At 42.0% G+C, this 26,064-nt stretch overlaps 3 protein-coding genes across 4 annotated transcripts; 2 read left to right on the top strand and 1 right to left on the bottom strand.

Annotated features, from left to right (window-relative positions):
• Positions 1-188: 188 nt before the first annotated feature.
• Positions 189-5,493, bottom strand: RAD1 (RAD1 checkpoint DNA exonuclease). Its single transcript, XM_054652025.2, has 5 exons — positions 5,299-5,493; positions 3,639-3,747; positions 2,763-3,021; positions 2,311-2,409; positions 189-1,978 (listed from the first exon to the last, which is right to left on the bottom strand). The coding sequence occupies exons 1-5, from the start codon at positions 5,491-5,493 to the stop codon at positions 1,795-1,797; spliced, it is 846 nt and encodes a 281-aa protein (XP_054508000.1). The 3' UTR covers positions 189-1,794.
• BRIX1 (biogenesis of ribosomes BRX1) lies at positions 5,492-10,286 on the top strand. Its single transcript, XM_054652021.2, is given in 11 exon segments — positions 5,492-5,650; positions 5,652-5,867; positions 6,554-6,665; positions 7,054-7,097; positions 7,699-7,769; positions 8,151-8,200; positions 8,298-8,371; positions 8,471-8,521; positions 8,812-8,913; positions 9,439-9,567; positions 9,890-10,286. Coding segments are annotated over 11 exon segments (1,278 nt in total). The 3' UTR covers positions 10,160-10,286.
• A 2,483-nt stretch (positions 10,287-12,769) lies between these two features.
• On the top strand, positions 12,770-25,863 carry DNAJC21 (DnaJ heat shock protein family (Hsp40) member C21). Of its 2 annotated transcripts, none has more exons than XM_054651922.2 (12): positions 12,770-12,954; positions 13,106-13,199; positions 14,064-14,187; positions 15,090-15,212; positions 18,178-18,482; positions 20,096-20,247; positions 20,587-20,674; positions 20,917-21,075; positions 21,733-21,772; positions 23,621-23,811; positions 24,210-24,282; positions 25,314-25,863. In XM_054651922.2, exons 1-12 carry the CDS (start codon positions 12,858-12,860, stop codon positions 25,476-25,478), a joined length of 1,611 nt encoding a protein of 536 aa, XP_054507897.1. In that variant the 5' UTR covers positions 12,770-12,857; the 3' UTR covers positions 25,479-25,863. The 2 variants fall into 2 exon arrangements, with proteins under 2 accessions (XP_054507897.1, XP_054507896.1); XM_054651921.2 differs by having other exon boundaries at positions 24,207-24,282.
• Positions 25,864-26,064: the final 201 nt, after the last annotated feature.

Below are 26,064 nucleotides of genomic sequence, written 5' to 3'. Positions count from 1 at the left end.
GAAACTTGGATATTCTAAAATAAATCACAGCAAGAAAGTGGTGTGTTCTAACTCCATTTTTATCCTGTCACCCAGGGATTATGTAAATCATCCTTGATACTCAGTAGTCAGGGATAACATTAATGACTCCCAATGAGAGCATAACCTTTTTATCATTGAAGAAATTGACACAGTAAGCCAGAAGGAAGTTAATTTATACTTGTCTTGGGTATATTTTAGTTTGGAAAAAACACCCAGTAAATAAGAGTAATTTAGAATATTAGGTATCTACGTCAGCCTTGTAGTTCAAAAATTTGTAATTGTTTATAAATTTCAAACAGTTAACTTTATTGTAAGCTTTATTGCGACAAATGGATGATTTGCACAAAAAACAACAAAAGTGAACAGATAACACTGTGTATTCCAAAAGTATACTCTTCCTGGCATAAGCAAGATGTGAAAAATTATCCACAAAAACATTTTAAAATAAACCCAAAGGATTCTGCTGAATTGTGAAGCAATCAACTTGGTAACATATGAACACACTGTTTTCCATAGAAAACAAAGCAAGACCTCATCTGACAGACAACAAAACTTGACTAGAGTCTAAAGCTGCAGAAACCACCCGGAGATTGCTGACTCTGATCCCACCCCACAGCAGAGAGGCAGGCAGGGCTCAGTCTCTGTGTGTGATCTGCAGACTCTGCACCCAGTCCAGTGCCTGGCTGCTCCCAGGTACTTCCCGTTCTGTGCAGGGTCTTTGGTGTGAAAGGACAAGTGGACTTTTACCTAAACACAGCCCATCTGCTGTTCTGGAGGTGGACACTGTAGCAAACTGCCCAGGAACCACACTCTCTTGTCAGCGAGCATGAGGTCAGCCCCGTTTTTAGCAGATTTGAATACACCACTCCATGGGACACAGGCAGATATTGCCCTGCTGCCATTCAGCAGCAACTCCTGTTGCTGAAAAAGGCTACTGAGAAGGCAAATAAAATTCATAAAAAATTTTCAATATGAAACTTTTCTCTCTTACGATTCTTAGCACCACCAGTAGAGAGCAGCAGAGTAGGAGCAGGGACATGAATACACAGAAACAGCTCAGCAGCAGCATTCTTGCAGATGTGTAATAAACTATTGACCCAAAACAATGATGTTGCCAGGACAGTTGTGAGTAATGAGTAAGTAAATCTTGGCCTCTATATCAATTTACCAATTCAATATCAGTTTGCAGACAAAATGGTAAATTGGTGTCAGATGGAATTCCAAGGAATTGAATTATATTAAAAATTAATCAAGATGAGGAGAAGCCTAGTGGCTTCACTGACAAAACATGTCAGCATTTCCCAGCAAGAAACCACCTGCTGCTATTACGAGATCTGTTTGAAAATGTTGTTCTCTTTGAAGATAAATTTGGTTTTAAGTCACTGAAAGTTATCTGGCCAATATACAACTAGTATCCAGATTTTCCCCTGTGTAATTGCTTACTAGAGGCCAAAGACAAAAAAAACATAGCACAGACAAAATTCTTGGAGAATGCTGCAAAAAGCATCAATGTATTACACAAACAGTACTTTAACATCTGTGTTGGAAGCAGTGTCTATAAGACATAACTCCCCTTTCTGCTTTTTCAGTTTGAGTCAAGGCTAAGAAATGTTTGCAGTGGAAGAAAATGAAAGTTTTCAGCTTTCTTATTCCAGAGTTAAAAAAATAAAGACAATATTAACTCTATCAAACTTTACAGCTTTCATTTAGTTTTGTAAAAAAATATAATATTTTATATAACCAAAAATATATTACAGATGCTAGCACACACACCTACAGTTCTGCTTCAGTGATGTTCTCATCAGGGCAACAATAGTATTCCACAAAACAGATCTGTCCATCTTCATTCCTAATCATATACTGCAGTGACAGAAATCCTTGAGCATCTGTTCGAATGGACACTTTGCAAGACAAAGCCAATGCCTTTGTGGATGGTTTAAGCAAAGAAATCTTGTATCTGCAGGAGAAAATGTTATTATTACATATTATTTCAATAATATGAAAAAAATACATTGCACAAAGAGAAGCTGAAAGATTAGTCACTAATAAAGACCCAGAATAAACACAAATCAATTAGGAAGACGCTTATTTGGTCTTTCCCTGGTAACAACATTAAACTGTCATTGTCAGCACTTAGCTTTTGATTACAGACACAGCCTTTTATCAGATGGGGAGTATTTTTGCCCCCTCATACTAATAAAATAAATGTTACAGCAATGCAAAAGCAGTTTTTAAACTTCCCATCAAGAATGCATGACCTGGCACAGAGGGCATCAGCCACTTTCTAACCTGTTAGTCTGGGTCTGGTTACAGTGGAATGCTTCCATCAAATCAGAGTCCCTAGGGTAGTCTAGATGTGCACTTCCAGCATTTCCAAAAGTGGATAACCTGGAAGACAAAAAGCACCATCTCAAAATACCTGATGAGAGCTCTGTAAAAACTCACCAAAATGAGTCATTGTACATATCACATGACAGTTTCACAAAACAGTGCTGTTTGTTTCACTTTATTTAATCAAAAATGCTAAACTGTCCACACCAGTGTCACATTTATGAAGTTGTCAAAATACTCATTACTATGTTAATTAGAGAACATACTGTGATTTGCTATACTCATTACAATTCTTCCTGAAATGAACGAATTAATTCTAAAATAGTTCCCCTCTCTCCACTGTGAAAACGTCCACTCCTCACCAAAGACAGCCAAGCACAAACATTTGAGTTGAAAGCCATTTCTAGTACCTGAAGTAGGGTTTATCTGGAGACATGGTAATCTGCAGAACTTCACTGGTCATGTCCAGTTCAGCAAATGCCTCTCGCAGTCCCTCTGACTGCAGGATAATTTTATTAACAACCTTTGTACTGCAGAAATCAAAATCTAACAACTCCTCAGGTTCTTGAGTGTTGATTTTGCACACTGTTACCACTCCTCCTTCTTCCAAGAACAGCATCAGGGGATACCCATAACCACGGTAACACAATCTAAGGGCCGTTGATGTTCCTGAAAATGAGAATGAAATATACATTCTGCAGAGACCACAGCTAGGGCATTTGATCACTTTAGAAAACTCACATTTTTCTGGCACACAGGCCACAGATCGACCTTAGTGCTGCCTCCCAGATACCCCCCGAAATGCTAATGATTATGCAGTAAAATTAAATTACTTGCGTGGAGACAACTCAAATCCAAATAATTTCACCCACCACAAAAGAAACACCAGCTGTGACAATTAGGACATACTACAAACAGTTTAGAGGAATTGGAAAATCCTCATGGTCCTGTGGCTCTCTCTGGCTCACATCATCCTTCCTTACTACTCTTGTTACTTGTGCAACCCAAACTGAAGCTAATGCAGCTGAGCTTGTGCTGTGGTCACACCCTCCTGTGGCAGGTTATCAACACCTAACCCTCTGGTTTCCCAAAATCACAGTGCTCTTTAGTACACTCAGTTTAGATCTTTAGGTCAGCCACAAAGAAAACTGTAGAGGAATGAGGAGCTCAAGGCAGAACTGCAAGGGCAGAACTGCCCAGAAAGCTGCCATGGTATCACTCCACATACTGTACTCATCCTGCAGCACCCACACAGCCTCCTGTGGATTCATAGAAATACACCACACCTGGCAAGGAGCTGGTTCCAAAAATGGTGAGGCAGTCCAGAAGAACAGACAGACTGATCCGGAACATCACAGACTCCTCCTGAACGGAAAATTCCTGAAAAATTTCTGCCTGTAAATTAAAGAAAAGAGATGAAAAACTGGGAGTTTCTGCAATTATTTTACAGTTTAAACTTCAAGGTTTCCCATCCAGAAAGCAGTGCAACACAAAGTGATTTCTACATGCAACACAGCAGTCATTATAGAAAAATGGGTCTTCATCCTCAAAACTAGGAAAACACAACCAAACCACACTTGAAACGAGGTAAGATGGCATAAACATGAAATCCTAAATACTTGTCTATTATGGTTTAAGTACAACCTACAACCTACAACAGTAAAACTAGAGCTGCTTACTTCTGGAGCTAGAAACATTCATGGAACTGTACAATGTATCACCCTTCTCCAGTAACAATACTTACACTTTTTATGCTCAGTGCATGAATAAGCATTCCAAACACTACAAGGACATAAGAACAGATCAGAACAGTGACTTCACCACTCTGAAATATGTGCTGAATCCTGCCTTTGACTAGCCTGATAGGGATAAACTGCTCCTTGCTATCCTGTCTGTCACTGGCACTCACTGCTTTGTGGTACCTACAAGAACGGAGTGTCTCAGAAATAAACCGGGGTGGCATGAGCTGCTTTTGGAAAAGTAATTTCATATTTTCCTGGCAACCCAGAGGGAAAACCCTATCCTGGGGTGCTTTGAGCATAGCACAACCATCTTTAATCTAGTGTCTGTGCATCAGTACTCTTTCAAAACTGACATAAATCCAACCTTTTAGCTTTGGGATGAGCTATAGCTCAAAACAATTAAAGAGGGATACCATGAGGACTTCCTGTGCAACTAAGCACAGCACAGCCAGAAGGAGCCATGAGTTTGGAGGGCACTAATACATTAGATGAGGGTGCAAACCCACTACCCTGTCAAGTGCTCAGGGATGTACTGCTGCAGGGTTTGGAATTCCAGCAGCATGGACACCCATAAACAAGGGCAGCCTCACCATGGCCCTTCCTCCATGCCAGCTCAGAGCCTTGCTTCCAGCAAAGTCTCCCCTTCTCTGCAGGTGAGCACATGGAAATGTTGGGGTTGGGAGGGACCTCTGGAGATTATCCAGTCCAACCTCCCTGCCAAGGCAGAGTCACCTGGAGCAGTGACACGGGAACACATCTAGAACACATCCAGGCGGGGTTAGACTGTCTCCAGAGAGGGAAACTCCAAGACCTCTCTGGCATTCTGTTCCAGTGCTCTACCCCCCTAAGCATAAAGAAGTGCTTCTTCGTGTTGAGGTGAAACTTCGGTGGTTTATTTTATGCCCATTGCCCTCGTTCCTGTCACGGTCACCACAGAAAGGAGTCTGGCACCATCTTCTTGGCACCCACGTTTGAGACATTTATACGCATTAATGGGACTCAGTCTGCTCTTCTCCAGGCTAAACAGACCCAGCTCCTGCAGGCTGCCTCGCAAGAGATGCTCCAGTCTTTTACTCATCTTTGTGGCCTCCGCTGGACCCTGTCCAGTGACTCCTTGTCCCCCCGGTGCCCTGACAGCGGCGGTAACCGGGGCCTGTGCAGGTTCTGCAGCAGCCGCGCCCGCCCCTCGCCCGTGTCCCGGTACCTGGATGAAGGCGTTGGCCTGGATACACTTGGCATCCTCCACGGTGACGCGCAGCCCGCTGGCCGTGGCGAGGCAGGTGGCGTGGTCCTGGAAGTGCACGGCCCTCAGGAGGCTGGACAGGTGCCGGGCATTGTCCAGGCTGGCCGACAGCGCGTAGCGCTCGCCGCTGGCGGGCGGCTGCGCCGAGAACGGCATGGCCCAGCACCGGGAACGCCGCAGCCGGCAGTGCAGCAGGCGGAGCGCAGGAGGCGGGAATGCAGGAAGCGGGAATGCAGGAGGCGGGGCGCGGGCACGGCGAACGGAGGGAGCGCAGGAAGTGAGATCACAGCGTCGGCAGCGCAGGAAATGCGAGCGCAGGAAACGTGACGCGGGAAGCGGGGCGGGCCAGGAGCCCTCGCGGCATGGCGTGCGCACGGATGGCGGCCAAGAGGAAGCGTGGAGCGCTGGCCGCGGGGAAGGCGAAGCGCGCCAGGAGCGCCCCGAGCGCGGGCGAGGCGGCGCCGGAGGGCGGCCCGAGGGATGGCAGCATCCCGCCGCAGGAATACAGCATCCCGCCGCCCGTGTCCCAGGTACCGCCGCTCGGCCCGGCGCTCCGGTTGTGTGGGGGAACGCGGCTGAGCCGTGACAGAGGGGTTTGTTCGTGGTCTTTTATAATAGCGGCACAAGTAAAAGTAAACGGGCGGTGTGTTTTTTCCGTGAGAATACGCGAAAAGCGCTGTCCTGGTCGATGTCCGTAAGATGTGTTAACTCAGTCTCAGAAGTATTGGGAAGAGTTGGGCAGTTCTCTTGCATACGGAGGCTGTGTGGAAAGTGTGCCTGTTCCATTTAGGAATCATACGGAGAAGGTTTTGGTAATTGTTTGCTTGTAGGAAAAACGTAAAGTACTGCGTGTAAACACAAAGATTTCGCAATTTCGACAGGAGAAGCTGGCTGTGCTCTGGAGCTGTTCCTGAGCCCATTTTGCAGGAAAATAAGCGACGCACGTGGGTTTTTAGCAGTCGGGTGGGAGGGAAAGGCTGTGCCCGGGAGCACGCTGTGGATCGGGATGAGGACGGCTCCTCCTGTAAAAGCAGGGCCCCTGTTCTGTAGGGCAGTCTCCACTCTTGCTGAGAGCGTGGGTCTGTCTGCACGGGAGATAAAAACGGAGGTTCTTGCTGTGTCTTTCTGTATTCACTGTCCAAACTGTAATTTTGCTGCATTATAATAACATTAAGGCTAGCAGCTTCCCATGTGACTCTTGTGTCTTTTTTTCTAGGGCAAATGGAAAAACAAGGAGCGAGTGCTGATATTCTCCTCTCGTGGAATTAACTTCAGAACAAGACACCTAATGCAGGACTTAAGGACATTGATGCCTCACTCTAAAGCTGGTAGGGGTTGAACATCATTCCTAACATATTTTGAGAATGCTTTTAAACCAAAAGCTCCTAACAACTTGTTCTTTGATTTTTTTAAATGTGGTGCAGAAGAGTTTTGATGAAACTTGTATCTCAAACAAACACCTTTTGAGCCAACAAGTACAGCAATTTTTGTATAATAGTATTTTCTGGGAATTGAATCCTATGGCATCACTCCTGAGTCTGCACAGTTGGTTTTGTTGCTATGTTTAGATATTCCATATATTCCATAACATGACAATTTGATAATTACCGTTTTGTTTATAAACTAGTAAATTTTTTGCAAAAAACCTGACTGTTACAATAATCTCTTGTATTAAATTGGTTTTCCAGCCTTGTAAATGTTGACTTTATCTTTCAGATACAAAAATGGACCGTAAAGACCAGTTATTTGTAATCAATGAGGTAATTCAGGTTTTATCTTGGTGCTTCTTTATTTTATTTTATTTTCTGTGGAAATTCAGTATGCAAGGGAAAGGGGCAACCAAGTTCAAAGTGTAACTTCATAGGTGAAAAATTACTGATACCCAAACAGCCAAAAGTTGACTTTTGATTATTAAAACCAGAATGAAACTTATAATTAGATACAGATTTCCATCACGAAGAAATACAGCACCATGTGCTTTTCTGTGTAGGTGAGAAGTGTAGTACAGCTTATGCTTAAACAATGCAGGACACAAATATGCAGCCAGCCCAAATGTAGTAGGAGGTTGATAGTTCTGAACCTAGAACCTAATGTCTCAGCTCCTGCTCTTGTGTTTGTATCTGGAGAGCTTATCAGGTTGTTTGTAGCTTTAGTGAGGTTATTACTCCTTGTACTAAGTATGTGAATTTTTTTTTAAAACCTAACCAAAATTTGGGTGTCAGTAGATGTCATTTCATAAGACAAGATCTTTGCTTTTGAAATTGCAGTTTGGAGAGGAGAAAATATTAGAGATGAATGGGGAAAGTTATCAAAAATGTATTCAGGATTTTGTAAGCAGCTAACTTGATGTGTCTTGTGTAGGTGTGTGAAATGAAAAACTGCAATAAGTGCATCTTTTTTGAAGCCAAAAAGAAACAGGATCTCTACATGTGGTAAGGAAATGTTATGTTTTGTTACATTTCTGTTTATAGCTGCAGATGCTTCAGTTGGAGCTGAAGTTTCCTACGGTAATAGTGAAGATGCATGAAATACTGCTGCTTAGTTAAATTTGTTCTAATATTGCACTTCTGTGGATAGTGCAAATTTACAAAGTGTGAACAGCTTTTGGTGACTGTTTGCAGAAGCATTTTACAAAATTATTTAGAAAACAAGTGTTTATGAGCTTTTTAAAGGAACTCAGTACAGCTGTAAAAGTGACAGAAACTACTTCAATGCAGGAATAGCTAGTTGGGGTGTAGTGTGGAAATCCAGCATGTATTCTCCCTGCTGTTAACATTTTTCTTTCTTTCTTCCCCACCACCTGTCCTCTGAAGGCTTTCAAACACACCACAGGGACCATCTGCTAAATTCTTGGTGCAGAATGGTAAGCTGGTGGACATTATTGTGTTTGTATTCTTGCTGTTCTGTCCAAAATATTTTCTGTAAGTAATAATGGTTTGGTTTTTTTTTAATCACTGTAGTTCACACACTGGCTGAATTGAAGATGACAGGAAATTGCCTAAGGGGCTCAAGACCCCTTTTGTCTTTTGATCCAGTAAGTATAGGTTTTATTTCATTTTGGTAGGTTCTTACTCTTTTTGCATGACTATTGCATTTAGCCTTGTATGTAAAACAACATTTTTATTTTTTGTAGATATTTGACCGGGAGCCACACTATGCCCTGCTAAAAGAATTGTTTATTCAGGTCAGTCTATAGTTCAGTGTTTCTTCACTGGAGATGTTTTTTGGCAACATACTTAAGAATCGCAAGTGGTTTTTTTTTTCAAGCAGCAGTTCTACACTTCTGAACTTTGAAAAGATCAAAAAGGATTTGGATCATATTCTTAGCATGACTCAGACACTTATTCTTAAGTTTTGGGTTATGAAATGTAACCTTGGTTCGGGAACTTAGTAAATTAAATGGAATTTAAAAATAGCCATTTGTGTTTGACCTCTTAAATTGCAGATGTTCAGAAACTCTGCCTTTTATTACAGATATTTGGTACACCACAGTACCACCCCAAAAGCCAGCCTTTTGTTGATCATGTCTTCACCTTCACCGTCACTGATGAAAGGATCTGGTTTCGCAATTACCAGGTGAGTGGTCTCTCCTAGCTCTTCAAAAGGATGTCAGTGGAGTAACTTCATATCAAATCCACCAAAAGAAATAAGAATCATGATTATTGTTATCAGGATATACCAGCCCCCAGTGCTTGCAGATTCAGTGTCCTGAAATTACAACCTTCTCCCATATCTCTGGAGAGATCTGGTTCACTGAACTTGCATTCATTAAGTTGTGATTCTGTGAGGGATGTCTTGGTGGCAGTTCATACTACCCAAGGCCTAAACTGTACCTTAACCTAAATTGCTGCTTTGACCCAAAGTGATCTAAAGCTTACTTGCTGTAGAAGGAATTCACAAATACAGAGTACTCCAAAAGCTTGCTTGAATTCCTAAGAACCGCTCTATGTACAGAACTGGGTTTATGCAAATCTAACTAATCAGGTACCTTATCTTGAATTTAAGTTCAATTGTGTATTACCATATATATGCAAAGCGCCTGCAAGGTCATATGCTTTGATTCAATCTGTAAAAATTGAGAAAGTTTTCTTTTTATTGCAGATAATAGAAGAAGATGCATCTCTAGTAGAAATTGGGCCTCGTTTTGTCCTGAACCTCATAAAAATCTTCCAAGGTAGCTTTGGAGGACCAACTCTCTATGAAAATCCTCATTACCAGTCCCCAAATATGGTAAGCAGTTCTGTCTTAGTTTTCTCTTTCATTCAGCAACTAATTTGAAAACCAGCCTTGCAGTCAGTCTGTGCAGGAACATCAAGTATGCCTTTCCCCATGACCCTTTGTAGTGCCCTAAACTAGTGACAGTTTGAGGACAGAGTAGTTTTGTGATCATGAAGTGAATGCAGAAGTCATGTACTGAAAAGATGATGTTACACTGAGGGTCTTGGCCATTAAGCAGAGAAATTAGTATTAAAGAAATTAGTTTCATTAATAACAGATTTCTTCCATTGTGCTTATTTGAAACATGATGAAATTTAAATTCTTATTTTTATAGCATCGCCGGCTGATAAGATTGTCAGTGGCAGCTAAGTTTAGAGAGAAGCAGCAGGTGAAAGAAGTGCAGAAGATAAAGAAAAAAGGGACTAAGGTCCTTGTTGAAGAAGATCCTACTGAAGTAGTCTTTGAAACTCCAGCTGAAGAGAAGCCAGTGGAAATACAGCTTGTGAAACCAGAGTCAAAGCCAATTGTTAAAGATAAGAAGAAGCTACGCAAAATTCAGAGGAAAAAGCAAAAAAAGCTATTCAGAACTGAAGGATCTGCATAGATGTTACAAGGAATGAAACTTCATACAAAATCAACCAAATATTGTAAATATTTGAATTTACATTGTACAGACAAACATGTCTGAACTTCAGTTTTAAGTGAACAAAATATACATTTCTTTATAAAGATTGAGTTTGCATTCTTTTATTGTCTTCTGGGGTTCTGAGTTTTCAGAAATAACATGGCATCTCATTCAGCCTGGCCCTAAACAGTTCCAGGGATGGGACATCACAACTGTTCTGGACAACTTCTCTGGGGCTATTTCTTTGTTACATACCTTTAGTTGACAGTTCCTGATCTCATGACCTGGTTCTTCCACTCACTAGTTCTGCACTCCCCCAGACTTTCTTGTGTTTCAAAGTCTTGCCCATGCCCTTTTCTGTTTGATACCTCTGTTTCAATTTCCAGCATCTTAATGCTGAAAAGACACAATGGGCTGGAGAGGAAGCTGACCTGTTAAATTCTAAACACCACCCCACCCAGCAGGGCGAGGGAAATCCCATGTAACTTCTGCACCAAAGTGGTCTGTGTGCCATGTGATTGGAAAGAAAGACTGGTGAATATTGGCATGTGCTCCGTATATACATAGACATAGACATCTGAGTTGGAAAGGACTCCCAACAGGATAATTGAGTCCAATTTAACTCCTTGCAGAACTTTGTAACACTAAGCCGTATGACTGAGGATCATACAGACCCTCTTTAACTCTTGACAGGCTTGTTGCCACTTCCCTGGGAACTGACCATCCTCTGTGTAAAGAGCCTTGGTGTCCAACAGGAACTTCCCCAACACACTGTCCTGTAACCCCAGCTGACAACTCAGCCCCAGAGAGCTCACTCTCCCTTGGTAGGATTGGGAAGAGAATAGGAAGGGTAGAAATGAAAAGTTATGAGTTCAGATAAAGACTTAAGAAAAAACCAAAGCTTTTTGTAAAGCAAAAGCCATGCACAGAAGCAAAACAAAACAAGGATTTTATCTACTATGTCCCGTGGGTAGGGACCTATTCAACTCCCAGGAAAGCTGGGTTCCATCACATGTAACAGTTACTCAGGAAGACAAATGTGTCACTGTCAATGTTCCCCCTTCCTCCAGCTTTGTGTGCTGAGCATGGTGCCATGCTGTGTAGGACAGCCCTGCAGGCAGCTGGGGTCAGCTGCCCCGGCTGCGTCCTCTCTCACTTTCTTGTGCACCTCTCTGGTGGGTGGGGTGAGAAGCAAACGGGTGTGAGTCTGAGCATTGCTCAGCAATAATGCAAGCATTTCTGTATCCACACATCATTTGTGTTTTCAGCACAAATCCAAAACCCCGCTCCCTACCTGCTACTGTGATGAAAATTGACTCTAAACCAGCCAAAACCTCCCGTGACAAGGGTGTGTATTGGAGGTCCCCTCTCAGCCTCCTCTCCAAGCTGAGCAAACCATGTAATCTCAGTTGCTGTGACCTCTCTTCATCTAAGCTGCCCTTCTCCTGACAAACTCCTATAGCTTTATAACCTTTCCTATGTTGAGGTGACCCAAACTGCCCCCAGCACTTGAGGTGAGGCTGCCCCAGTGCAGAGCAGAGCAGGACAATCCCCTCCCTTGCCTGGCTGGTGATGCTGGGCCTGATGCCCCCAGGACAGGGTTGGCCCTCCTGGCTGCCAGGGCACTGCTGGCTCGTGTTCAATTTGCCTTGTTTGAATTAAACACTGAGATTAGGATTTCCAGATTTTACCTTGAGATCAGGGCCTCTAGATCTTGCTGTATCATCGAAAACTCAGTTTGTGTAGTGCCCACTGATACACACCTGACCTAGAGAAGGAAAGCGACTTGGACCAACACTAAAATCTCTGAAAAGCATATGTATAAAAAAAGCTATCTTGAGAATGTGCACTGTGCTGGCTGTACCACTGAGCTCCTCAACACCCACAGGAATCAGAAACATCTGTTTCAGAAATAGTGTGGCCAGCAGGCCTAGGGAAGATACTCTTCCCCTGTACTCAGCACTAGTGAGGTCACACCATGAGTCCTGTGTTCAGGTCTGGGCTTCTCAGTTCAGGAAGGACTTTGAGGTGCTGGAGCAAATTCAGAAAAGGGAAACCAAGCTGTGAAGCACAACAAAACCTGGAGCACAGGTCTTAAGAGAAGCAGGGGTATTTACCCTGGAAATGAGGAGGCTTAGAGGAGACCTCATTGCATGCTACAGCTCCCTGAAAGGAAGGGGTGGCCAGGTTGGGGTCAGACTTTTCTCTGAGGCAACTGGCAATAGGAAAAGAGCACTGGCCTTAAGCCGTACCAGGGGACGTTAACATTGTACATTAGGAGTAATATCTTCACAGAAAGGCTGATTAGACATTGGAATGGGCTGCCCAGGGAGGGTAGAGTCACCGTCCCTGGAGGTATTTAAGGAAACCCAGGAGTAGCACTCAGTGCCACGGTCTGGTTGACACGGTGGTATTGGGTCACAGGTAGGACTCGATGATCTCGGAGATCTTCTCCACTCTCATTGATTCTGTGAATTCCAGCACAAGGTATCAGGTTAATCGGACGCCCCGTGGTTGAAGCGCTCCCAACGTGCCGCGGGCAGCCGGCTGACACCGCGCCGCAGGTCCCTCCCCTCCCGCCTCGCTCCTCCCGCTGCCGGCCTGGCCCCTCCCGGCGCGAAGCGGCGGTGCCCGCTGTCCCGGTATCCCCGCCCCGCCGGCCGCCGCCGCCATCGCCATGAAGTGCCACTACGAGGTGCTGGGCGTGAGGCGCGACGCCGCCGAGGAGGAGCTGAAGCGGGCGTACCGCCGGCTGGCGCTGCGCTGGCACCCGGGTACGGCCCGGGCCCGGCCCCGGCCCCGGCCCCGGCCCCGCGCGGCGCGGGGGCACCGCGCTACCGCCTGGCTCGGTGCCGGGGGCGGCGGGGCGGCTGCTGCCGCCGAGCCTGACCACCGCTGACACGGTTTCGTTAAATTGTCCTGCAGATAAAAACCTCGAGAACGCGGAGGAGGCAGCGGAGCAGTTCAAGTTGATCCAGGCGGCGTACGACGTGCTCAGCGACCCACAGGAACGGGCCTGGTGAGCGGCGCTTGGCCTGGCTGAGGTTTTATTAGCCCGGGCTTGCCAGGGCTTGTCCTGTGCTGCTCCTGGGCCTCGCTGCAAGGCAGCGAGGGCAGCCGTGGGCAGGGGCAGCCGGCTGGTTTTAGGTTTTGCCAGAGTTGGAGCCCTGCAGCCCTGTGGAGGGGCACGGCTCGCACTCTCTCCCTCCTCGTGGTGTGCCGGGAGCTGAGGGCGTGCTGGGCCCCAGCAGCGCCTGCCGACAGCCGGGCTTGGCCTGCGTCCTCCTGCCCGAGCAGCTTTTCAGGGCAGCTCTGGTCAGCCCTCAGGCCCCGGGCAGTGCATACAGGTGTCCAGTTCTAATTTGAAATACACACATACACATCTCTAAAGGATCGCTGTTCTAAATGTTCTCTATAGCTTGTTTTTCACATGGACTGAAGCATCTACCAGGTTACACAGCCAAACCCGCCTCTCCTGAGTTTGTCCTCCTTGAGAATACTGGACTGTTTTTCAGTTTTTATGTGCTTGGGTATGATTTGGGGATTTTTGAGTGCATGCAAGTATTGGGTGATTTAAGTAATGCCCTCTACCCCTTTCTGAAAGTTTGGTGAGGCATCTTTCTCAAATGCGATTGCTTGGTAGCTAGCTCTTGAGGAATTATTGCTATACATATTGCAGATAAAATAATAGTAAAATAAAGGTTAAGAGGGAATATCTACTGGGTCTGTCATGTGTTTTCTCTCTGAAGACTTTGGATGTGAGAGCCAAATTACAGACAGTGGGTTAAGCTATACAGTGATGTAATAGGTGTGCTGTGTTAGTTTAGCAGCACTGTGGGTTGTTCTGTGTATCTACATCCTTGATGCTGTGGATTTTTTCCAGGTATGATAATCACAGGGAGGCTCTGCTGAAAGGGGGAGTTGATGGAGACTATCAAGATGATAGCTTGGATCTGCTGCACTACTTCACTGTTAGCTGTTACTCTGGATATGGGGATGATGAAAAGGTAAGGTATCAATTAATCTTTAATTAATCAGCTTAAATTTCATTATAAGTGTTAGCATTTGTTTTGTGTTAAAGTTATATGTAGAATTGTTAGCACAGCTTACACAAATCCAAGACAAAACTTAACCTGGATGTATAAGGAGGCTTTAATTCTTGCATATTGTCCAACAATTACTTAATCAAAATGTCCAGCTATGTTGTACAACTACAGATGTGTGCATATTGTTTATTTATCTCATATAGTGAAGCATTCCAGGGCTTTGCAATACCAACTATTTATTTAGAAATAACTTTATCAAGCAAGAATCTTGTAAACTACAGAAAAGCAATGTAACAATAGCCTTTGGGGGAAGGTGTGCTTGCTGTAATTGAATTCCCTTTTGGATTTTTGAATTTCCCATTGGATTTTAAGATACTCACTAATAATATTTAATATATTGAAAAGGTCCAGGTGATTAGAAAAACATCCACCAGAGGCAATACTTATCTGTCCTTCTGTTACTGTACTAGTAGTCAGTTAGTAACATATTAATTTAGGAAAATATAGGATATTTAATAGTGAATTTTATGTCTGGATCTTCCACAAAACTTGATCCTGTGTAACTAGGAACTTATCACCATCTCCAGCATATGGAAATTTTCTTTTAAAATCAGTGTTTACGCATGTGAGAGAGACAGAGACAGTATGAGGAAGGTGGAAATAAGAGGCATGAGAGATAGTGGAACTTTGGAAAGAAGAGTCTTTTACCTCAGCAAGTGCTCACAAGGCCTTATTCTGGTTTTGAGTTGTTCTTGCAGTGTACCAAACATTTCTCTAAAAGAGACAGCATCTGAGCATTTGTACATCTATTATTGTGCCACACAGAAGGTTGATTTATTTGTTTGTTTGTTTGTTTGTTTAAGGGATTCTTTACAGTCTATCGACAAGTTTTTGAGAAGATTGCGAAGGAAGAGCTGGAATATATGACACAGGAAGATATTGAAGAATTCCCTATGTTTGGATATTCCCATAGTGACTATGATACGGTAAGGGCAAGTGTAAAACTGAACTGCAGGTAAACCATTACTTTGTCCCAAAGGAGAGGTGCCTCCTGATTTCTGAGGTGAATACCATGCATCTGTGGTTATTTTCTACTATTGTAGACTATTACTGCAAAGGAAGTGCTTGTGGTCTGATTCATATTTATGTGAATTAAAATTGGTATTTCCTGCTGGAGTATAGTATTAGCCAGGCCTGCTGGGTGAGTTGTCAGACAGATGCTTCACAGGGACAACCATCAATTATGCCAGTGGAACTTAAGTCTAGTGCAAGACCTATAAAGCAAAAGAATGGATGTTTTCTTTGCTTCCTGATGAGAATAGTTTACCAGTGTTTAACACAACTTATGTTAGAGACAGGGGTACTGAGCTAATTTTTTTCCTGTAACAAGTATCTTGCCTCATACAGGCAAACTGCATAGCACTTAGTGTGTAGCACAGCCTTTAGAAAGTAGATGTGATGTTGACTGGCAGTGTGAGCTGCCATTATGATTATATTGTCATCTGCAATTAGCTTGTAGTCAGATTTGATTCAGAAAAAATTGCATGCTTTCCTCTGTGAAGAAAGAAAAGAAAGTGTATGGGTACTTGTATGACTTGAATTCTTATTATCTGGTTTGCCAACTATTTGTTATAATCTATCAGACTATCAGATTTAGGATTTTTATAAGGTTACCAGTATTTATGTGTTGAAATTAAATACTGAGGTGATAACACTCCCTAGGGAATAACTGCACAGTATGAAGTGCACTCAAATGTTGCTTCTAGTGTGGTACTTCTCCCTGTCACTTTCTCTGTATGGATAATTATTTATGAAATTTGAATTGACTCATACCTTAAAAGTTAGTAGCTTCAGTGGTACAAAACTTGGCTGGAGTTGGAAACAAAAGTTACAAATCAAACTTCTTAAGAAGTGCCAGAAGGGGTGTTTGGATGTGGGGAGAAGTTACAGGATGGCTTAACGAATGGAAATCTTTCCCAAGGAGAATACATAGTATCTCTGGACCAGCTAAAATATGTCTTTTAATGTCATTATCTTGAAACATCTTTTGAAAACTTCTTCTTTTGAAGCCGTGGGACAGATAGGATTATAGACTCAAAGTAGCTTTAATGCTTATGTCAATTAATAACTGCAAAAAGGACTGGAATTCTGATTGAACATGCTTTGACATCTGCCTAGTTCACGCTGTTCTGGAAGCAGAGTGCTCACTTTTTGCCCCCCTAGGGATTCCTAGGGGTATTTTATAGGAAATAGCTTCTGATAAGTAAAAAGGTAATTTTCCCCATTGTCTTATATTCAGACAAAGAGATTATACTGCCAGAGGATTCCAGCATTGCAATGCTCACTTCTCTACACAGTAGGAATATAATGGGGAAAGAGTTTTAGAAGGGAGCTACAAAAACTATACAAAGGCTTTAAAATCTCTGATGTGAATGTTTTCTGGTTTGGTCTACTTTGTGAATTCACAAGAAGCATGAGAGGCAGCTTGGTCAGAGCCAGGCAGCCAGGAAAGATTTTCTTAAGGGCCATGAGTTCACAAGCATTCATGGGAAGAGAAGACTTGTAGGTCAACAAAAATGTTCAGCTCCAGGTATGAGTAGCAGGCAAAACAAAATCCACTTGGGAGTTCAGCAAGGGCTGCTGTACAGGCTGCTGGTGAGTGCCAGACATGTGCAGGTTGTTAAGGTAGCTGCTGAGAAAGGGGAGAGTCCCACCTTACACATCTGGTGAAGGGGAGGATGGTCCCTGTCATCAGTTGGTGGGTGTGCATCCTTTTGCACAAAAGTATCCTCTTCTGAAGCAGAAATTTCTGGTAGATAGTCTAATATTACTTAGGTTATTGGATGAAATATGAATGTTTATTGGTTATTTTTTTGATAGCAGAGAAAACTTGTAGTGACTTACCTGCCAGAAGCCACAGCCGTGAACTTCACTACTGGAAGTTATTGTTGAGTTGTTCCTGTGAATAACAATTGATTGTTTTAGTTTCCATGAATAAAAATGGCAGAGGAAGAACAGAACTGACTTAAAAAAACCATTAAACCATGAGATTAAATACTTCTATGAGGTATCCCAAAATATGAGCAGTTGGGGAAATAGAAGTGAAAAGGAAGTTGGGCAAATAGTAGTAAAAAGGAAGATTGATAGGACAAGTAATGTAAGAAGGGAGTTTAGGCATATCTTGATTGCTGAATATACAAAGTACAGAAGGACAATAATTATTATTTGGAGAGAAATAAAGAACAAACCCAAAGTGATTATGAGGCCACATTATTAGTCCAGCACTTACACATGAATAGTAAAAGGGAGGAGAGTAAGTAACAATCACTTTTTATTCTAATGTGAAAGCTAGGGGGCCTAATTTTAGCCTACAGTCATGTAGTTTGCTAACAAAACAGGAGTAAATGTTTCTTCACATAGCCATTTCTTAAACTGTGCAAGTCACAGCTCCTTGCTGTCTTGCTCGGGAAGCAGAGAGAATATACAAGGAAGAAATAACATTATGTATTTGGTTTTTGTTTTGCTTCTTTTTTTATGCTGTGCAAGTGTGTGGCTGAACTCTGGTGTGGTGTAATGTGGAGTGTGTGTTTAATGTGTGTTTGATGTTTGTACGTAAGTACCAGCTTGCAGGCAGCATGTGTGATTCTGATTGTGCTTTTCAGTTTGACAGGAGAAATACAGGACAGCTAAGTAACTGGACACTAGTGTCAGCGTGATCCAATAATGCAGGGGGATATTTTTAGAAGTTGCAGTTTGTAATAGTTTAGATGAGGTTGTTGCTTTCAAACTTCAAGGATGATGTTACAAATTTTTCTAAATCTTCATTGCTCTGAGGCAAAACTGTGGCCTGTATAGAAGTTCAGAAAAAAAAGGTTACAAAAGCTCTGAATTATTTATCTGTTTTTTCTGTCCTTCCTCAACAAGTGACTTAGTTTTGTTTTTTTCTTATAGGTAGTCCACCCTTTCTATGCATATTGGCAGAGTTTCTGTACGCAGAAAAACTTTGCTTGGAAAGAAGAGTATGACACACGACAAGCCTCAAACCGCTGGGAGAAACGAGCTATGGAAAAAGAGAACAAGAAAACAAGGGAGAAAGCAAGGAAAGAGAGGAATGAACTGATCCGTCAGCTAGTAGCCTTTATTCGTAAGAGGGATAAAAGAGTACAGGCTCACAGAAAACTTGTAGAAGAACAAAATGCAGAAAAAACTAGGAAAGCAGAAGAATTTCGGAGGCAACAGAAGCTAAAACAAGCCAAGTATGTACATGTCGAACAAATTATTATTTTTTTAACTTGAAGAAATTATCCATGAGAATTGACTTAGATGCTTATAGTAGCTCCACTTGCTCTTTGAAACATCCCTGAAAATTTTACATACTAATTTTGGTCTCAAGTCTGAGCTTTTTAAAACTCAGGTTTCTGCATTGTACTGACTTGTACAGAGGTCTAAGATAACTGGGGAATGCTTATCTGGGTGCTGTGAGTAACTGGCTGTAATAGCACAGAACCCAGTGTGCTTTTATTTACCTGGGAAAATGAAACTTATTACCTATTTTCCTTTAAAGAAAATAGAATGTAAGTTGTAGAATAAGAGAGAATAACCTAGACTTAGATCAGCTTCATCTGCCTTGGAGGTGTACCTGCTAAGCAGATAGAAGGGATAATGAGCTTAGCTTTGTCTTCCCTCTGAATTCTTTGGGAAGGATCCTTTCCTTGGACTAAATGGAGTGTCAAAGTTTGGCTTTTTTGCCAGAATAAAAGTGGTCTCCTGACCATAGCCCCAATTTATTTTTTCAACTGGAAGAACTGTTTGCCTGCACATACGATGGAGGAGCTTAAATTCTTATTAAGAGTGCACTTGCAAAATAACAGATATTATTAAAATTATGTAATAACATAAATGGAGTATATGGTGTACTGTTTTTCGATATATACACATATACATTCACCCTTTAGGGACAGTAAAGTAGGGTTATGCATTTACTGACAAGTGGCTTGATAATTCTGAGACAAGAAGCCGGCTGGAGCAAAATTCAACCGTCCTGTGATGCCATATTTGGTAACTTGGGGCACACTTAAATTGGAAAAACTGAGATGGTACATTCCCATAGCACACAGTCAAGGAGTAATGTGCTTGTGGATTTTGTTGTCCTGTATTTTTTTGTTTGTATGGCATTCACATTCTATGAACAGAGAGACATAATTCTCTCAGAGTTTTTTCCAAGAAAAAAGAGAGAAGAAGAGAAAAAAAATTCTCTACTTGCTGCTCCTGTTGTTTTGCACATGTAGAATATGTTAAAAAGATTGTTTACCCGAAGTGATTTGTCAATTCTACTGAAGATTGTTTTGTTTCCTTGGCCAATTGGAAAAAGCTGTGTCCTGACTGTCAGACAGTCACGAGTTTTTTTTAGTATTCTTTAGTATTCTTTGTAGTATAGTTATAGTACAGTATAATGTAATATAACATAGTTTAATAAAGCAATTGTTCAGCCTTCTGAATCAATAAAGTCAGATACCAATCATTCCCTTCATTGGGGGCGCCCTGTTTTACTATAAGTTTGGATCTTAGAGTAGGTTGAGATGACTTCCTTGCTGTCAGCTTGATACTGACCATGCTGCACAGCATGTTCTGCCTGAAATTCAACCAGGACCCACCTATGTTAATAAATCTGCTTACAGTGCAGACGTGCCCATTGACATCACAAATTAACTCAGATTTCCAATTGTGTGCTCCATCATATGTTCAGAACTTTCCTCCTGTGATGAGGAAGAAGAGCAATTATCTTTAAGTAGAAGTTCTCTTTCAGTAACACTGTTCCCCTAGTTCCCATCTCAGGGACAGTGTAGAAGTTACTGTATTCTGCTTGCAGGCTTGCTGAGCAGTACAAAGAGCAGAGCTGGATAACTATGTCAGATCTGGAGAGAGAGCTGCAAGAGATGGAGGCACAATATGAAAAGGAATTTGGAGATGGATCAGGTGGTGAAGATGAATTAGAAGAACAGGAGACAAAAAGCATTGAAGGTATGGCGTGTGGGGAGGTGATATCTACTGAGACTGCAGTATGAGTGTGGCTCACTTACAGCCTCAGATTCACAGTTCTGACTGTAATGCAACTCACTCCCTCCCTCTGAGGGTGCTGGGCTAGAGTCTGTCCCTCCCTGGTGTTTTTGTTTCAACAAGCTGCAGCTGTTAATTTAGACCAATGTCTGATTTGGTGAGGTGATCTTGAGCTGTCTGTGTGTCAGTAGTACTGGAGAAATTAAATGTCAGTGCTGTGACTATTTTCTGGGGCTTAAAGAGCATTGTGTTCAAAAATTGCTTATCTGACTTTGTCTCTCTGATTGCTGCTGATTTCTTCAGACAAACTGAATGATGAAACTGAAGAAGCTGAACTTGTTGATGGTCTGTACTGCCCTGCTTGTGACAAATTGTTAAAAACTGAGAAAGCGTAAGTATTTGTTGTTGGGGATTTGGGGGTGAAGGTGTTGGATTTTAAGTCATTTAAAACTGCATTTTAGAGAATTTTTAACTTCACATAATGATGAGTGTTGTCTTTCCAGTAAAGACATTGCCAGTGCAGAATTTTTCATACTTATTTTCCATACTGGATAATGGGCCTGTTGTTAATTTATATGTAAATATAACTATGTTTGCTCAGAGCAACCTGCAGTAACAATCTGGTCTCCACAGCATGAAGAATCACGAAAAATCAAAGAAGCATCGAGAGATGGTATCACTGTTACGACAGCAATTGGAAGAGGAGGAAGGGAAATTTGCTGTGTCTTCAGATGATGCAGATGGAATACAGACCAAAGAGGAGGAAGAAACAGAAGACATACCCAAGCAGAAGTACTTGAAATTGTTCTTAATTTTATCATGACTCATGATTTACTAAGTTTTAGTGGTCTTCAGAGGGACCTCTTGATGATTTGCCACTGCATTGCTCTCAGTATTGTGCAATTTGAAATACTTCTTAGCATCAGAATTCCAGTAAAACATGTGCTTTTGCATGGCTACATTTGAGTGCCATAAAACAGCAGACTTATGTTTTTTCTGCTGCCTAAAGTTATATGTTAAGGAAAAGAAAGATTTGTTATTTTCAAGCAGAGGGACTTCCACAGAGCTAGTGCTTATTGATTTGGTACTTACTGTCAATTGATTGCTGGCATAAATGGAAAACGAGTGTGCTCAAAATCAGAATTGTTACACAACTTAATTTTTTAAACAGCCAGAGCATAATCCCAACTATCTCACTAGTATCTTTCGGTTCAGTCTGAGCAGAACAAATGTTTTACTAAATGCAGTGAGTAGTTTGGGAGACCTATTGTTTTATTTCTGGCATAAGTAACTTTCTTTTTGTGGCTACCTAATATCATGTTAAGAGGATAAAGGATAAGTATAGCTTGAAATCTGTTGTATTGCACTAAATGCAGATATCTTTTTAGAAATCCTAGGTTTTGGGGGTTTTCTGTGTAAAAAAAGGTAATTTTAAAATTATCTTTACAGACTCTCAAAGAAACAAAGGAAGAAGCAGAAAACAATGAAGGTATGTAGTCATAATCATAGTCTGGGAACTTTACAACCCAGTTTTCTTAAGAAGCCGAAAACTTGTCAAATTATTTGACAAATTATTTCTCTGTCCTGCAGAATAGGAGAACTTGAAATTCCACAGTATTTTAAACTATTAAAAATATTTTAAATTATTTTTGCCACCAGAATAACTTCTATTAGACTTATTATAATAATATTTTATGATAATAACATCATAGACCTCACTTCATTCTGTTAATGCAGATGCTAATATGTAGTGCTGACTCTAAAAAGCTGTAGTCTGAAGTATAAGAAAAACAGAGGGAAACAGGCAGATGGGGAGAATGCAAGGAATTGGTCAGTAAGACCAGTAGTGGCCAAGGTGCATTAAGAGCTCAATTTGGTGGTCACTTCTGGCTTTAGTTGTAGGAGTTGGTATAATGTGTTGGTTTTTAATCTCTAATTTAGAGGGGGTCAAAAAGACTGCCACAGTATTGGTTTTCTGCTGGCAATGTAGCTGTTGGAAGGAACTTTTTCCTGATCTGCAAAGAAAAGTAACACCTGGAGTCTGTTGTACTCCAGGATCTGAGTCTGTGTGTGGTATCACAGATCTGTGCTGACAGCAGCAGGTGAAATTCACCAAGAGCAAGCTGTTTCAGGCTTGAGTGGCAGGGGTGTCATAGTCAGCATGCTCCTCTGTCTCTCTTCCTCAAACTTCATCCTTTTCAAGTTCTTACTCCTCAGTCCTAGCCTTGTTCCAGTGAGCTGTCTGTACCAGGTCCTGCCTCTTCCATGCTTTACCCTCAGATTTCCTATTCTCTGTTCGCCTTTTCTGCCTTCTCCCACTCCATCATTATCTCTTGTTCTTAAGAAACTTTTCTGAGACTTCCAAGCAGCTGAGGCTTCCTGGCTTCACATTGGCTGGTGCAGTTGCATAGTCCGACTGTTGGCTGGACCTTCATGTTTCTGTGCAGGCCATGAGGCTTCAGTTAACTCCTTCCTCCTCTGTTTGAGACCAGAAGGTCTGTTCTCACTGCAGAGGTGGCACATAGTCACCGGGGCTCTGTTCCATCAGTTTGCTACAGCCTGGACAGTAGGTGCCACTGTTGCGTTGCTCAAGCTGCAGTCTTATGCTGGGAAATCCTCACCTCCGTCCTCTGCCAAGCATTGTGGAGTACTGGGAATCTCTGTGGGTTTTATTTTCTTTTCCTGAAGTTAGGATTGGCCAAGTTTTTTTCAGGTAGCTGAGACTTTGCACTAGAGGTGGTAAGAGTTCCATTAATGTGGTGTTAGGTCAAATTTGTTATTGTGCTTTTGGGAGCTTTGCTGTTCTGCTTCAGACAGGGACTTGATATTTTGCCAAACCATGTATTGAGTCTAATCTGGCACATGGAAAAAGCTGCCAATATCTGCTGGGGAAGGAAAATACAGTGTGTCTACCTAATTTCAGTCAGCTCAGTTATTTTGGCTCCAGGGTCCTAATGCTGTTGTCTGGCACAGAAAACTTCAATCTAAATAATTAACCCTTCACAAAGTTAGAAACCACTACCTGTGAAATAAGAAATAGTAGTCAGAACAGGATGAACCCTGTGTGTAATTAAAAGCTACTGTAGTAGCTTTTGTAATTTCAGAGGCTGTTTTATTGGTGTTTCTTCCCTTCACCACAGGTGGCCTCATCTTTCAAAACAGGAGAACTAAGGTTTTACATGTTACAGTCTCACTGAAAACACACAGTAAAATTAAGAGGGTCCATGGCTTTCTCTCCTCCCAACCCACCCATGTTTGAGGTAAATGAGTATAATACTATAAACATAGTCACTAACGAACTGGAAGTATTTAACTTGGATTTTTTTTGTTTGGACAGAGTTATGAGGACTCTTTTGATCAAAGTGCTGACGAAGAAACAGTTGAACAAAAGGAGGTGCCCAACGTGGTGAAGGACGGTGGCTCAACAGAGGAGTTGGTAAATGATGGTCAAAGATGTGCTGTGTCAGAGGACACAGGCATTACAGATGATGTCAGCCAAGAGAATGAAACAAAAAGTGAAGAAAAAAGGTGTGTTGGTTGCAACATTGCAGTCACTGTGTCATTCTGTGTCATGTTTGATATTGTCAAACAAGGAGAGATTTACTCTCAAATGTGGACTCTGGGGCCTGCTCACCAAAACTGGTTTGAATAAATACGATACTAAACAAAGTATGTAGCAACTTCTCTGGAGGTGGTATTTGACTGCAGATTGCAGCCATATCACTTCCTAGGAGCTGATTCAACATTCTGAGATTAACAATTGACTGTATAAATTATTTTTTTTTTTCTGGATGCACTTACCTTTTGTTGTGGGAAGCAAGAACAGGGGAAAGCAGCAGAGTTATTGAAAACTGAAAAACATCAGAAGCTTGTAAATGCTAAATGTTCCTGTGCACTGATTTTAGCTCCTCTTTGTCTGTTAGCAGCACTAAGCCTAAAGGGAAAAAAGCCAAGGAAGCAAAAAAGTCTGCTAAGGTGTCTTCAGAGAGCTCAACAATGGTATGTCAAATTACTTATGCTATTTAAAATAGAATCAGGTGTTGGAAGGGACCCTAAAGATCATCTAGTTCCAGTAGACCACATTGCTCAAAGCCCCATCCAGCCTGGCCTTGGACACTTTCCAGTGATGAAGCATCCACAACTTCTCTGTGCCAATGCCTTTTCACCCTTACAGTAAAGAATTTCTTCATAATGTGTAATCTAGACCTGCCCTCTGTCAGTTTAGGGCCATTGCCCATTGTCCTGTCACTCTGCTTGTGTAAAAAGTCACTCTTTCTCCTTTTGTAAGCCCCCTTAAGACATAGGAAGGCTGCAATGAGTTCTCCCTGGAGCCTTCTCTTCATCTTTCTCAGCCTGTCTTTACAGGAGGGCTAAAAGGTGGGGATCATATAACTACAAAGAAGGCTGTTTTTTGGTCACCTCCAGTCCACCAATTCTGTCCCTGTGATTTTGATAGAACTGAAACTTCAGCTCTTGTCCTCACAGAGAAATACAGGACTCAGCTTCATTTCTAGGAGAGCTGGTGAAGCTCTGTGTGCAAGGCAGTTCAAATAAATTAAACAGCTGGGGACAGTTCAAATAAATTAAACAGCTGTTGTCACCCAGCAGGTGACAGGCCAGTACTGTTTGCATCTATCTCAATATTGATGCTTGCCAGAGAGCAAACTTTGTAGTATCTACAGCTAAGACATACTAAATTCACTGCATCTCAGAGCCCAAAGCATTACCTGTATGGTCAGGTGAGATCAAAACTATCCTTCACTTTGAATAGTAAAGATTTACTTAGATTTGCAAGGCTTCCATTCTTGATTTTACTTAAAGCACTTTGAAATATAATGAAGTTATATTTGCAATTATTTGTTAAAAAATATGTGCTTAATTGTTAATGAATAATGAAATCTTGATGATAGAAACAAACAGCTTATTCCTGTTTCATTTCCAAGGAGAAACTGTCTGCAAGAAGTTGGTGTATTATACTGATGATATATTCAATATGAATGTGAAGCATTCTGGTTTTTTTCTCATTGTAGAATGAAGTTCCTATCCACTGTGTAACCTGCAACTGTGCATTTCCATCCCGAAATAAATTGTTTGAACACCTGAAAGTCACAGGACATGCAAGAGCAACACCAACACCAACTGTAAATGGAGCTGTGAACACCAAAAGCAAAAAAGAGAAACGTAAAAACAGATAGAACTTCGCTATAGTGACAGTCTTCAGAATTGTACATTAACACTCTGAAAAAACTGAAACACGCACACTGCCTGTGTCTGGAGTTAAACAAAGAAGGCAAGTACCAATGTAGGAAAAAATGAAGATGCACAAAAGGAATACTATCTTGTGGAAGACTCTGTGCTTTCTTCTGTTCTTAAAAGCCTTCTTTTAATCATAGAATGGTTTGGTGTCATGGCAGAGGTGGATGTTCCTTCCACCAAACCACCTTGTCTAAAGCCCTGTACCCTGAGCAGCTTTCACACCATAGGTGGGGAAATAGTAACTCAAAGCTATTCACCCTGTGTTCCTGTAGAACCTGCATGGATTATTTCCAAAGAGGAAATAATAAATTATTTTGACACGTGTGCTGTTGCTTTTCTTTTGAGAGGGCTCAGCTCAGGGTGAGTACCCAGTAGCAGGGCCTATGCTCTGTTGATAAGAACAGGGTGCTAAGAACACCCAAGTCATGGATTTGGTCCTCTGTGGGCCATTCTCTTAAAACTGGGCTTGATGATCCGTGTGGATCCCTTCCAATTCAGAATATTTTTTGATTCTTGATCCTCTAT

This window comes from Agelaius phoeniceus, chromosome Z, assembly GCF_051311805.1.
Source record: "Agelaius phoeniceus isolate bAgePho1 chromosome Z, bAgePho1.hap1, whole genome shotgun sequence".
NCBI lineage: Eukaryota > Metazoa > Chordata > Aves > Passeriformes > Icteridae > Agelaius > Agelaius phoeniceus.
The sequence above is the reverse complement of the archived record's forward strand: the minus strand, read 5'-3'. Positions and strand labels throughout refer to the sequence as shown.